The 15486-nt window shown below is 42.2% G+C and overlaps 1 protein-coding gene across 1 annotated transcript in view; it reads right to left on the reverse strand.

Moving 5' to 3' along the window:
• TBC1D22B (TBC1 domain family member 22B) overlaps nt 1-15486 on the reverse strand; it is a 58614-nt gene that overhangs the window by 12460 nt on the left and 30668 nt on the right. Inside the window, exons 7-8 of the mRNA XM_018557249.1 lie at nt 9048-9113; nt 3453-3567 (exon numbers count right to left, since the gene is read on the reverse strand). Coding sequence (XP_018412751.1) covers nt 3453-3567; nt 9048-9113 — 181 coding nt within the window. The remainder of the gene's footprint in view (nt 1-3452; nt 3568-9047; nt 9114-15486) is intronic.

Below are 15486 nucleotides of genomic sequence, written 5' to 3' on the forward strand. Positions count from 1 at the left end.
AAAATAGACTCTATATAAAACACATACACACGCCGATGGAATAAATATTCAATTTATTTAATTAGATAATGACATCATATAACACAGAAAAAAAAAACTATTGTGGATTTAGTAGCTTTGATTCATCAAAAGCACCTAAAGAACCCAAAGTGCATGCTAAAGTAACCTTTCAATATTGCTGTTATTTTAGCATGCAATCTTTTTAGCACACCTTCAAGCCCAACCCCAGACAAAATGTTTTTTCTCTTTTTATGGGAGATCCTGGAAAGGGAAAATACTAGGAGGTGCACCGAAATGAAATTTTCTAAACCGAAAGAAAATGTATGTAATTTTTTCTAATATTTTATGTATTTTTATTAAATATTTTATTTTTTTACTTTACTGTAGGGGGCTTCGGGGACATATTTTCCCTTTTAAAATAGAAAAAGAGATTGAGAACACAGAGTCATCAATCTCTTTCTGCAGCCCCTGTTATAAATGAACAGACAGCCTCTATACCGAGTGTTCCTGTTCATTCATAACTTGCCGAGATAGTATGTTTACTATATCCACAATCATGAACAGGAAGTGATGTAGATCACTTCCCATTCATTCATAACTGGGCACACAGTAAACATACTATGTCCTCAATTATTAACAAACACTAAGCGATCACTGACTGCTTGTACCAGCTCTCCATCCTGACTCGCTGTCACAGGAGGCTGAGCGGGGGAGGTGCGGGAGGAGAGCTCGGACTCCTGTGACAGCACTGACCGCTGTCTCTGCTCAAACACCGCTCTCCTAATCTGTCACAGGAAGCTGAGCGGTGCGGGAAGAGAGACGCCGGCCGCTCACATCGCTCTCCTCCCCTGCACCGCTTGGCCTCCTGTGACAGTTTCTCTCCTCCACGCTGGATGCTGCGCTGTGCCAGAGTGGACAAAGAGCAGAGCGCAGTGGGGAGGAGAGAACCCAGGGTGCATCACTATTTCGGCCAAAAGATGGTACTTTCGGCATTTTGCCAAAAGTGCCATTTTCGGCCGATATGTTTCAGCTGCGGAAATTTCCTTGCATCCCTAGAAAATACAGTTGAGTTTTATAGCTGTCTGTGACCCATTGGGGAGATTTCATATCACATTCTGTACCTCTAAAAACAAGACAAGAAATGAGGACAGCTGTCACTGGGGATAACATGACTCAAACAATAATTATTAACCTGATGGGTAATACTTGCTAATTTAACTGAAAAAAGTGGGGAGCATTTATCAATTTTGTCACACAGTAAGTCAGAGCTAAACAGGAGCAGTGAGAAATATCTCAGATGTATTATACATAGGCAGCTTTAAATCTGTATTCCCCCTCAGCTGCACTAAAATAGTGCTGTGACAGAATAAACCTGCCCCTGATCACTTTCTTGTTTGTCTGTTTTGTGCCCCCATGCCTGCTTCCGGGAGCTTCTCTAGAGTCTCTCCCATCCTTTGGAACTCCTTACCCTAACCTGTCAGTCTATCTCATACTCTGTCTGCCTTTAGGCAATCCCTAAAGACTCACCTCTTGAGGACAGCCTATCCCGCCTAAACCTACCCACTGAACTATAACTTTCTGAAACAATGCATCCCCACGCAGCTACCACCTCTTGTATCACTTGCCCCTTTCCCTTTGGATTGTAACCCCTCATGGGCAGTGCCCTCTTTACCAACTTGTGGACTTGGGAACAAGAACTGGTGGCTCAATTTAGTAGAGGAGTGGGAAATAATCAATACTAGATTGCACAGGTGCAGAAAACGGGATATAAATTGCGAACTTGCTGTTACAAGATACCAGTTATCTTACATGTCAGACAGCCTGTGTAGTTCAGGCAGCCTGTATTGCTGGCTGCAGCCCTGAATGGCGTGGGTTAACCATTCTGTGTCTCGCTGGCTGCAGCACTAGTCTAGTCAGCTGTGCCTTAATTAAATCAAACCACACACCTCCTGCTCTGGAATTGGCCTTGTTGCTGGTGGTGCCCTATTTAAGCATCATCAGCCTGTTCCTCAGTGCTTGTGATAGTTCTTGCTATACAAGCGGTGTGCTGTCCCTGCAAATCCGGTTAGTCTTTGGTTCTGACCTTGGCCTGTTCCTGGATTACGCTTTGCTTCTTGCCAGCCCTGACCTCAGCTTGTGCCCAGATTACCATTTCCAGCCTTTGACTCCAGCTCGTCCCCGATTACTCTCTGGTAGTGTCTTTCTACTTCTGGCCGTACTTTGGTTTAGCACCTCTGGCCAGCCTGTGGCTTCACCTGATCAGAACATATAGTTTAAGTCCTGAGGGCATCCAAGTACTGGTAGGCGTGCTTGCCTTATAGGAGCGGCGGCTGCAATAGGTGAAACAACTCGTCACTATTTGTTCCGACAGTGTGCGTCCACAGCTGGTCCTGACATTACATAAGATATTGCCTAACATAAGTGATTCCTGTTGGCATTGTTCGCAGGAGAAAGTGACAATGCTTCATATATGGTGGGACATACTGTATGCATAGTACTCTGCAACCATTTTGGAGGGACGTGCACCATATCACCATAGCCGTCTCCACTTTCGTGATCGACTATACTCCAGTCCAGTTTATTTTACATCACACCTCTCCGTCATGCCCATTTATACTCGATCCTTTTAGTGATGCATATGATAAGTGCTGCACGAACGTGTGTCCCAGTACATTGGAGATCTACCAGGGCCCTGCCTGCGACGGACTGGGTTCAAAGGCTGAACAGAGCTCAGGAAATGGAGGAGCCTATTCATATTTCACAAAATAAAATATCTAAATATACTATTATATTGTCATATTGGATACATTAATACTACAGATGACTACTTACATTATTTGAATCCTTCAGTCTAGATAGATATTGCGTGGACTCATACATTTAATGGGATGTCAAGATGCAAGAGCTGAGGGAGATACATAACCAGGAGAAATACAGTTGGGACTCTTCCCTCCTTTTTTCTTCCCTTTTTCTTATTCTCTTGCTCTTTCTTCTCTTTCCTTTGTTCTTTCTACTTTCCTTTTTCCTGGCATTCGTACGGTATCTAGTTGAATGTGTTTTCACTTTGTCTGCCTTGTATGTGGGTAATTCAGGTTTTCTTTTTTTATTTGGGGGTTATTAGGATGGCACAACCCAACATGATGTTGTCCTCAGTTAATGACCTTCTCCTACTCAGGTCTGCAGATTTCTAGACTACTTGAAGTTTAACCTTTGGAACAACTTTTATGAATCATTACATAGCGCTTTTGGTTTCAAACTGAATCTTTGTATGCTTCCAAAAGAAATGAATGTTCTATTGATGGCACTCATTTTATTTTTAGAATTTTTGTATAACCTCTACTGGTGTTCTTTCTTCAAATTGTGTTTCTTTATGTCCAAAACTCAAATCAAATATTTGTGAGGAGAGAAAACCTACAAACGATAACTAATAAAATCCTATAAAATTGCCTCACCTACGTGTTCCGACAGAAAAACCACAAAGAATGGTGTAACCAGATCATTGATTCCCTGTACATATCCACTTGCTGGGTGGCGGATTGCCCAGATAAACAAGATTCTCTCAAAGATCTGCATGAGAAAAGCAGGCATATTTTATTCTAGACATGAAGACCCTTATGATTTGAGACGATACTATCAAACAGTGAAAAAAGTAATGGTGAATGTTAACCTAGTTTCCCAGAATATTCCAGGACAGCAGCACATAAGAGATGGCAAATTTCACCTAACAGGTACTCCAAGGTGCAATTAGGTAAAAAAAGCCCACTCACATCAGATTTTTAAAAAACACCTGCAGAAAAATTTGACAAACTAAAGACTAGGATATTTGGTATTGCCCTGGAAGATTCATGGAAATTCATATTCATTACCAAAAATGACATTAAAATGATATTAAAGTGGACCCTTTACCCCCTTTCACTAAAAATCACATGAGCATGCAGCTCTGCATGCTGATATGAAATCTTACATTTATTAGTCAAACATTTTTCGTTTACTTAAAAATACAGTTTTATCCACTTCCTGGTCCTCTTGGGCCCAAGTGATGTAATCGTGACTAAGCGTTGCATCCTGGGAAGGTTACATCAACAGTGCATTGCTGGAAAATCTCATCTGATATCTCATGAAATCTCAGGGAAAGGCATCTTCCTCCCCTGAGATGATGTGCACGGTCATATGTTCTAGTCACATCTGTCAGAGTTCCAGGAAGTAAAGAAGATATAGTAACCTGCTTTAAGTAAAGACGACCATTGCGAGATGAATGGGGAGGGAAAAAAATAAAGGTATGCATAGAATAAAAAGCCGGCATTTATCTAAAGGCATGTGTTTATAGATTGTCATTAATAAACATTTCTAAAAGATGCCTATGATGTTATTTGTAAAGATATGGGTAATGATCCTCTTTAAAGTCAAAAGGTTTTTAAGCCATTTCAAATGCTGACTACATTACTTACAATGGATGCTGCTTCTTGATGACTAAACATTTTAGTTTCTGTAGAATAAGCTGGTCTCCTGAGCACTGGCCCTTATATCCTGTTTTAGGGTGGCTCCTTTCTCTTTCAGGGTCCTGTGGAGTCACCCTCATGTGTGTTAGTAAGCTGTGTGTGTCTCCACAAACACACAGGCACAGCAAAGAGAGCCAATCCTCTGGTGCCCACTCCTCCCTTTTTCAAACTAGTAGATGGACAGCTGCTGCAGACTGCGCTCTTCCTTGTGATCTTGGACTGAACAGGAAGTTCAGGGAAGCAAGAGAGCCAGAACCAGCTGTTCTGAAACATGATGACTAAGTGCTTGGGCAAAAAATAAAATTGCTGGGCAATGAATATTTGTTTGATCGGGATAAATTGAAAAAAAGTTTGAGAGTTTAATACTACTTTACAATGATTTTAGAATATAGTTTAAATAGAAAAGCCTGTATTATAATGGTGTTATCATTCCAAATAAAACCAAATTAATTCCACAAACACAAGGTTAGAGACCAATACTGCTCAAGTTGCTAATATTTTATATAAAAGCGGTTACTTTTGAATCTAGATTTTTATAAAGTTGTTCACTTTCAGCGGGACATACATCAGTTAGGACTCTTTCACATGGGCGTTTCCTGTGCAGGAGATCCTCTGCTGATCGGAGAAGTTCAGGAATGGATGTCACTGTTGTGACATCTGTGTCCATCCAGCTTTTAACTCCATCTTGCAGTAGAGGAAATAACTGAATTTACTGGAACCAGGTTAGGCCTATGGGGAGTTGGATGTAAGCGGACGTGCCTGTTTACATCAGATTAACAACGATCTGTCACGATTAGGTCTGCCAAAACAGAACTCAGTTCCGGATCATTACTATGATGTTTTGAAACAGTGAACTGGTGGTGCTTGGATATGGGTTCAACTTTGTTCTGCTTTGGTAGGTTTGATACGCAACCTATTCTTCCATCTTAAAAGTGGACAAGTTTGCCCATCGACCACCTATGGGACGGCTTGGGTGGGACAGGGTATAAAAAGATGGTCTAATGAGGGTCATATGCAGACCATCAGGACCTATGCCTGGGACACTTATCAGTAAAAACAATATCCTTTCATTATGAATTCTTTAATGGTAATACCCATTATCTTTATTTGCTGGCCAATTCACAGGGAAGTCAGGAAGCATCTGTATTATTGAGGAGTATTTGTTTTAGCCTTATGAGACCTCACAGAGAAGGATTTTACACACAATCTCTCTCTCTCCATTGATTGCTTCTTAAATACTATCTTTGCGAACTAGCCCTTGCAATCCTTTGAACAGCAGCTTCTGTAAACCAGGTCTATCCACTTTGTGTGCGGTTTGCTAACTTTTTAACGAGCAATGGATTAATATCCCACATTGGCTTTATTTCAGATTTACTGTGTCAGCTTGTCCCATCAGCCCCCCCCCCAGGCATATCTCTTTACACATACCCCCTGGGGGTCGAGAAAGCCCACTCACATATACCAAGTATGTATTAAGTATTTAAGGTTTTGTATTTAGGATTTTTAAAAAATATTTTTTTGTTTGCATGTTTTTCTTATTCTTTCACAAACTCAATTTCAGTAAAAAAAACAAAAAAGAAACCCTGCTTCTCCTGAGGAAGCATGATCATGAAACGCATTTAGAATTAGGACCCCTGCTGAACTACACTGAGTGGCCAGATTATTATGACCACCTGACGTTTGTAGGCAAATTAGCTATAATTTTGCGCTGAAGTTGCTAGAGGGCCAGACCATTATAAATAGGGAAGCAGGTTGTTTACCACGACAGTAGAAGTGATTTTTTTCTGAAGATATGGGTAAACAACGCGATTTAACAGCCTTTGAACGTGGGATGATTGTTGGCGCTCTGAGCCATGGAGGGAGTATCAGCAAAACAGCAGAGTTAGTTAAATGTTCAAGAGCAGCTGTTGTTAAAGTGTTTAAAGACTGGACTGTCAGCTGAAAATCTGGGTCTGAACATAAGAATTGTGGCCGTCAGCGACTAGTCAATGTTAGGGCAGAACGGAGAGTGGCAAGACTGGTACAAGACAACAGAAGGGCAACAGTACATCAAATTACTCTCAAATGATCTCTGAACGCACTGTTCACCATACACTGCATCATATGGGATATGGAAGCCGAAGGCCTGTTCGAACAGCTTTGCGGTCTGCAGTTAACAAGATAAACATCTCCAATTCGCACAGGAACACAAGGATTGGACAGTCGAACATTGGAAAAAAAAAGTCATGTGGTCCGATGAATCACGTTTCCAGTTGCATCATGCAGATGGCAGAGTGAGAATTTGGCGGAAACAGCATGAAAGCATGCACCCCACATGCATGAGGACAACCCTTCAAGCTGGTGGGGGCAGTGTTATGATTTGGGGCATGTTTTCCTGGCATGATTTGGGCCCTTTAATTCGTGTGGAACAACGTCTGAATAGCACAACATACCAAAGTATCGTTGCTGACGAAGTTCATCCTATCATGTTGATGGCGTAGCCCAATGGAGATGGCTTCTTCCAACAAGACAATGCGCCATGCCACGGTGCTCGTATTGTGCAGGAGTGGTTTCAAGAACATAAGGGAGACTTTACCTCGCTTAGGTGGCCGCCACAATCACCAGATCTCAATCCAATTGAGCATTTGTGGGACGAAGTTGAAAGAGCCATCAGGCAGCTGGTTCCACAACCATCAAATCTCACAGAAATAGACAGTGCTATTCATCAGGCATGGTGTCAGATTCCTTGCATCACCTTTCCAACATCTCGTGGAGTCAATGCCAAGAAGAATCGCCTCAGTATTGAAGGCAAAAGGTGGCCCAACGAAGTACTGATGGGGTGGTCATAATAATCTGCCCACTCAGTGTATATCCTTAACATTTTTGGAATATCTACATTTGTGAAGAAAAAAAAATTGTTGGATAACATTATGGACGAATATTTTATATAGTCCATGGTCCTGGGTGGGTTATGTATACAGTGCCAAAACCTTGGTGAAAACCCGAGGGGCCAACGCCAGGCCAAATGGAAAGGCCACAAACTGGTAATGCTCCTCTCCCACCGCAAACCACAGAAAGCAATGGTGAGCGGAGCAAAATCGGGACATGTAAGGATGCATCCTAGATATTGATCGACCCAAGAAAATCCCCCTGGTGAAGACCACCACCTAGCGAATGCACTCTTGAACCTGGCAAAGAATTGAGCGCCCCTTGAGATGCAGAATCCAGCTTACACTGTCCTTTTTGTGAGCAGTAAAGAGATTTGAGTTGAAGCACCAGAATCTTTCTGACGGTGGGACCCCAAGCGTAGTAGGTCCCACCATCCCCAAGCGTAGTAGGTCCAGAATTGCCACCTGAAAGTCGCAAAGGCGCGACGGAGCTAGACAAAGATTGGAAGGAAAAAAACAGGGATTGGGAGAGAAACCCTACCTTGTAAATCAGAAAGAATTTGTTTTGCAAACCCATCTGCCAGACACCGCAGCGTCTGCAGCCGATACAACGCCACCCTCCTCAGAGGACTCTTACCCTGACCACGGGAGGAGAAGTCTGTTCAAGTCATATAACTAACCCCTCCAGCACAGAAATCACAGCACCCATTGGGATGAAAGGACCCAAGGTCCAGGAAACCCCCTGAGAAGACCCAGACAGGCTAGGCAGGGGTGCTGGAGGTGTGCAAACAGATCCGCCCACAACAATTGGAGTAGTCCCTCTGCATACCAATCAGCCCAATGCGGCACTACACCCCGCAGAGCTCGCAGCTCCAGGACCTCCACTCTGGTTCCCAGGGTAATAACCACCTTTGATCTGCCTCCTTCTCCTCTTAGTCTCAGATTTGCCTAGTTGAAACTGAGAGATATAAATGCCTTCCATTGTGTAATATTTTTCACAAACTTTAAAGAAAAACAAACTTGCAAACACAACTGTATTCTATAGCAAATCTCCTTCAGCTCCACAATCAGTAAACGTTTGTGGGCAGACACACACAACCACCTCGTCGGAGCATATGCACACAGCATCGGGGCAGATGCATACAAGCACAGGGCCAGGGCAGATATACAAAAGCACAGCATCGAGGCAGGCGCACAGAAGCACAATGTTGGGGCAAATATACAAATGCACATCGTCCGGACAGACGCACAGCATCGGGTTAGAAACACTGCATCAGGGCAGATGCACACGCACAAGTTAGTAGACACAAGTTGGTACTGAAAAGGAGCACCAGTTGAAAATAAAAAAATCTGAAAAAAAGAGAACTAACGACCACATATAAATACAAAAAGCTGAAATGTACAACATTTTAGTTCTTTGATTTAGATACATTTTAATTTGCAAAAAAATCAACTATGGTTATACGCACACCCTAAATACTCAAATCACAATATTGTAAACTAAAACCGTTAGTTTAATGTTGAGTAAACCTCTGATAAGGTTCACAGCAGTTTCTTTTCCTCAGTAAATCAGTACATTTGGTTGCAAATAAAACATGACACATACTGAAGAGGGCGTTGCTGTACATGTCATAAAATATACAACATAATTAAAAAATATACATGGGAATGGAATGCTTACCTCTTGAACTGAAGGCTGCTGGAAAAGTGGAATTAGAGGATTTGTCCGTGGGATGTCAATGTGAATCTAAAATTAAAAAAGTACAAAAGTTATACAAAAAAAGTATTTAAAACCTTATGTTCACAGGAGAAGCACTGAAGACATTCAAGTGGTTGTCCCAGGCAGCCCAGCTAACCCTACTCCTTCCTCCAAGCAATGACTTGGCAGCCTTCTTTGTCAACAAAGTGCAGGTACTTTGGGAGAGGGCAGCAGGGTAAGCTGAGTTGCCAGAGAGAATAGACAGATTTTGCTGATAAATTTCTCCATAAAAACCTAAGTGGCAAGTGTTAATGAAACCTCAAGATCAATAGGGACAACTGAGGTGTGATGACTCCACAATAGAAATATTTTCAAAATATTAATACACCTTACTTATCTTGGTGATCGCAAGCTGCAAAGCCACTCTGACTAGCTCTGTACATTGTAGATGCGATCTGAGCTCTCCAATAACAGCTCAGATCACAGCTATGCATGGGCACACTGCTTGTCCAAGCTTATTATCTGAAGCATCAACTAGAAAATGAATTACAGAAATACACATCCACCTCCCCAATGGTTTTTTTTTTTTTTTTTTACAATACATTGGTAAGGCATAGGTGGTTAAAGAAAAGTCCTCAAGAGCATGCAGCTTGGATAGGACCCATCTTACCCTGTGATTAGATATTGAATTTAAAGCAGCATATTGATACGATTATCTCTCTTCCTCGCAGGAAGCTTTTGGTATTTAAGTGTATAGCACTGTGCAATGCACCAATCTAATTGGGTTCATTGCTGCCCCTCCCCCTTAGAGTGTAAACGCCGCTTCTTTGGAGAATTTGGGGTATTTTAATTTGTTGTCATTTTGCAGCCGCATGCAATTTTACGTCTTGAAATATTTGCTATCTAGTTAATCTACTCCGTCTTTATCTTTAATAATTTACAGAAAATTGAGATTTTAATTGTATTTGAGCCTACTAATATAAGTGTATTCTTTACTGAAAATTTACATTTTGTAAACAGTTGAACTAATGACCTCATGTGACATAAAAAATATATGAATCCTCTGCTGAAGACCCATAGAACATAAAGCTAAATTGTAAGTTCACTTTCTAACAAAATGTGAGAAAATCAACTTACCAATACCACCCTGCCACCTCTCCTGGCTCCACTGCAAATGCCTGTGTGATGTCCCTGCTAACCAATGAGAAGCACTTATTATTTCCAGGGTCTGCTCCCCAACTCAGAAGCACTTCTCATTGGTCAGCATGATCATGTGACTGATCAATGAACGTTCATCATTTGCAAGCATTATGATCATTACATATTGTGGGGCTAGCCAGCAGGGGGAATCACATGGGTATCTGCAGCGGGGACCAGGAAAGTTGGTGGGATGGTGTCAGTAAGTGAATTTTTTCACATTTTGTGAGAAGGCTTGTAAGCTCCCCTATGTGATAGCAATTAAGGAAAAAAATGGTTTAAAAAATAAGAATAAAATACATTTAAACATTTGTGCACGCATGTTAATGTAAACATGCGTCAGGTGCACCTATCTACGAAAACAACGATTGCACTACACATGTTAAGTATCGCCACATGAGAGCAATAATTCTAGGGCTAATATTCATGGTTATCTCTAAACTGATTACCTGTATGGGTTTTTAAAGCACTGCCTATGGGCAATTGGGGGTATTTTGTTGCCTTTTTTATGGATGCACGCAACATTTAACTTGAGCATGTTGGGTATCTATTGACGCGTCATAACCTCATCGTTTATATTTTTAAAAATGGATATTATCTTGTGTTATTGGGCACAAAAATTAGGTTAAATGCATTTTTTACTAAATGTTTGGGTTTGTTAAAAAGAGTTGCGCTAGTATCATGCAATGCAAAAATTTGCAGCTGCCACTTTTATTCTACGAGGTCCTTGCTTTCAGCAAAAGGGTTATTGTAAAAAAAAATGTTTTCTTTTAATGAATTTTTATTAAGAATATACAAATGCAAACAGTAGACAACATGAAGTGTGGAACTACAATATCACAGCTGCACAATAAAATATAAACCAAGCGACAATATAGGGTTATTCAATTTAGACATCATGTGAATGAAGATAAAAAAAAAAAAAAAGTCGGATAAAGTACAAGTAAACAAGAGGGCCCAAAAAAACAAACCCTCAAGGCCTCAAACCCCAGAAAATGATAGAGGAAAAACAGAAAGTGCAAATGAAAGAGTAGGAAAGAGAGCAGAAGAAAAAGGGGAGTGGGGGTGGGTGGGGAGAGGGAGAAGGAATGTGACCAACAATGGCAAGGAGAATCTAAGAAACCAAGATCTAACAGGCAAATGAAGGAGACTTCAGATCGTCAAGGAATCCTTGTGGAAGGAAGGAGGGAGGTATGACTCAATCCAAGGCTCCCACAATTTCTGAAATAGAACAGAATCCTGTTGAACTGCTGTTAGTTTTTAAAAAAAGATAACTCGCAATACCCTCTGTTTGACTTCAGCAAAAGGTATAATGGGGGATCGCGAAGGCCTGCTATGACATGTTTGGCTTCCATAAGAATAAAAGTTATCAGCCTAAATTGGCAGACAGTGCATACCTGTAGTTTATGTAGCAAGGTTTCCAGGGAGTCTTCACGAAACGTCTTACCCCGTAACAGTAAACAATTGGTAGACTCTACATCAGAATCTATTAACCTTAGGGCAAGTCCACCAGATGTGAAGAAAAGAACCCTCCACCCAGGGAAGGATTGTTTTAGGGATTGGCATAATGAAGGGGGGAGACAAACAGAGTGCCTTGGACTTCCCCATATTGACATACAACCCAGTGAGATCTCCGAAAGCCTATTACTTGGTCTAAATTTGGAAGGGAAATTAAGGGTTCAGTGAAACGGCTTTTGCGATGGTATCCTGCCACCTCCAAACCCTCAATATATCTTTGTGTTGTCATGTTGCTTGGGCAAGGGGCTCTGTAGCCAGTGCAAAAGAAAGCACTGTGTGAACCCTTGTCTAGTGCCCCTAGCAATGGCAAAGATACTTGAGCAGACTCCCTGATATTGTACATATGCTGTTGGGGTGCAATACAAAGCATCAATCCAAAAGTAAAAAGTTAGAGCCAAATCCCTATCTAGTAAGGGTATACCGCAAGTAATCCCACAGCAGGGAATCAAATGCCTTACAAATACCTAATGCCAACAACATAGCTGGTGTTAGTCAGATGTTATTGGGCCATCTATCGAGCCTGATGGGCTTCCCTAACAGTTACTGGGAAGTGTACAGAAGAAGAGTTCATCTTAAGGTAGCTTGAACAGCAGCACGAGTTTCAGGATCAGTGAGCAAGGAATCTCTCAATGACCAAGTAAACACTTCCCTACGGCGGAAGGGAAAGGCCAAAGTTAATTACCATGTCAAGGTCAGGCCAGTGAATGGGGAGATTGCAGCCGAGGTCACCTGCGGGAGAGTGATGGAATGTAGAAGAATGTGGTTAATTTGTGAGAAAACATCATGAGTGTTAGAGTAGAAAGTGTATTGTTCTTTAACCAGTTGACATCCGCGGTGTTAAACCCCCTTCCCATCCAGGCCATTTTTCAGTATTCAGCGCTGCGGTACTTTGACTGACATTTATTCCGTCATGCAGCGCTGTACTAGTGGAGGTCCCTCCATAAATCCACCAAATTATATTGTGTTATAAGTGAGTGGAAATGTTTAGCAGAGGTTACACCAAAGGGGTTGCCGGGTGTAGGGCATCATGACGATCCGCATGAGGATACAGCAAAGAAAAAAAAAAAATCGGAATCCCCACATAATAACAAAGTCCCCTTTGCATGAAGTCAACAACTTGGAGTAAGTGTGAGAAAAACCCAATTGACCAGAATTGGGGGCATAATACGAAAATATACTAATCAAATAATCATGGATCGAGCCCACCAGAATCAAATACATGCCCTCTGGATACTTAACCCCTTCATGACTGAGGCCTTTTTTTCATTTTTTTGTACCCATGTTTTATTCCACATTTTAGGCCTGAAAATTACTTAAATACACACAAATGAAGGTGACAGAATAGAGAATAGCTATCAAGACTCCTCTATGCTTAGTCTGTGCTGAGGCTGAAAAAAACTGGGTAAGTAGAATGCAAAAGCAAAAGGAGAGGAGAGGAGGATTGAGAAAAATGTGTCTCCTGGGAGACAAACATCAGCATGAATGGTTTTAAAATGTCTAAAAGGCCTTTGCTCTCTTATTCGGTTGGTTACATTTAGGGATATCACTTTGAGAGACATATTGTGAGTGGGAAAAGAAGACCAAAAAAAGGTAAAAATTAAAGGTGAAAGATGAAGGAAAAAGTAGAATTAAAAACCAAAGAAGGAGTAGCCAAAAGGCACAAGGAGCACCGTAAAGTCAAAAGGCAGAGAGAGAAGAAAGAGCAGAGGGTATGAAGAACTGTCAGGGCAAAGCACCGGCGGTAAAATAAACAGATATCTGGGCCAATTAAGGAAAATTGCGTTAATTCTTCAAGACCCTAGATGTATTCCGGGCAAAGGTAGTGAAGTGTGGGGCGCAAGGTAAATACCAGAACAGGAGTTGGGCCTTATGGGTATAAACTAGGGATGCACGAAACTGCTTTTTTTGGTACTCGCCGATACCGGATACAGATACGGAAGTCCGATTAAGGAAGCCAGGCGGCGTGTAATAACTCGCCACCTGGCTTCCCCATTAGCAGGGAAGCCGTCTCCATGCTTCTTCTTCAGCAGGAGACGAGGAAGCATGGAACCGGCTTTCTGGCCAATCAGGAAGCCAGGTGATGACTGGCTGTCTGGCTTCCTCATTTACCATCTTCCCAACCAATCAGGAAGCTTGGTGGCAAGTCATTGCCCGGCTTCCTGAGTGGCTGGGAAGCCAGCTCCACTCTTCCTCGTCACCTGGCCGCTGCCCGGCTTCCCGGCCGATCAGGAAGCCGGGCAGCGTGTAATGACTTGCTACCCGGCTTCCTGATAATGGAAGTTTGGGTATCGGGCTAGACATAGGAGCATTTGGGCAAGTACGATTACTCGCCCAAATAATCTGTATTTTTGGAAATAGAGGGGATAATTTGATCCGGTATATAAAAGGTATCAAAAATAGCCCAATCATTTCATCCTTGCCAGCTCAGACACTCCATCAAAATCCCAGGAAAAAACAACAATAGCACCCAAACAAGCAAGACTCACCATAAAAAAAAAAAGAGAAGAGGGCCAGGATGCAAATGAGTGTGATTATCTATAGGTGTACAGGACCAAGGCAATGGAAACACACTGGACATGATAAGGAACAGTATCATAATCAGGCAAGAAACAGAACAGTATAAGTAGAATGGAACCATCAACATTATAATGGTAGAAATGAACATGACTATATCCCGGACTCCAAGAGGAGGAAAAGTAAGAGGGGCCAGATCCAGTCACGAAAATAGCAATTCTGAACCGTAGGAGGTTAAGGAATAGGCACAGCTGAGAGGGTGAACAAGGGCATATCAACACAGCGTCCATGTGGTGGAATGAAGATCTCAACGATCCGCAGGTAGAAGCAGCAACAGCAGTGTCAGTCCAACCGAGGTGGAAGGAGAGCCCGGGTCCAACTGAACCAGATACAGGAGCAACTCGCACTTGATTAGGACTGGCTATTTTCCTGCAACTTTTTCCTTGGCCAAGACCTCTAATTTTTTTGTTGGGCATTAGCTCTAACGATTGCTTCCTTCTCCCTTACAGGTGGACTTTGGCTGCTACTTGATGCCATCTTTCAGAACGCTGATTTCTTTCAAAATCTGGGGATTATTGGATGGGCAAGCTCTTTCCGCATACCTATACTAATTCTTCCTTCCTCCCGCTGGGTTTGCAGCCGAATGGAGCTGCCTGGTCAGAGATCTGATGATCGCGCAGGTAATCCGTATAGAATGTTTGGTTAATCTCTTATAATTTTTTCTCTGGCCGTGCCTTGCTCCTTCCTGGAGCACTTACACTTGACGTTAACCATTCCTTTTTTCTCCCTTGCAGGTTGAATTTAGTTACCACATGTTCCCACCTCTCAGACCGCTACTTTATCATCTACATTTGAAGGTATTTCAGGTGGGTGGTATAGTTGGGCAGATCCTTCTCTACATTCCAATTATTACTTTTCCATCACCCTGCTAGGTTTCTAGATGGGTGTAGACGACTGGTCTTAGAGATCTAAGGATGTTGCAGTTTACCCCTTTAGTATGTACGCCTTCTTTTCCACCTATTCACGCTCCTATTGGTCGAGGTGCATAAAACGACCCTGCCCAGAGAGGACTCTCCCTACAAGAAGCCCCATGTGAGGGGGTCCTCTGAATGCAACAACTTGCCACGAACTTAGTTTCTTAGTTTGTTTCCCCTGGTTCCACATTCATAGCTAATCTTTGGGCTGAGGGGCG

The sequence above is a fragment of the Nanorana parkeri genome, unplaced genomic scaffold (genome assembly GCF_000935625.1).
Source record: "Nanorana parkeri isolate BGI_ZX_2015 unplaced genomic scaffold, ASM93562v1 scaffold276, whole genome shotgun sequence".
NCBI lineage: Eukaryota > Metazoa > Chordata > Amphibia > Anura > Dicroglossidae > Nanorana > Nanorana parkeri.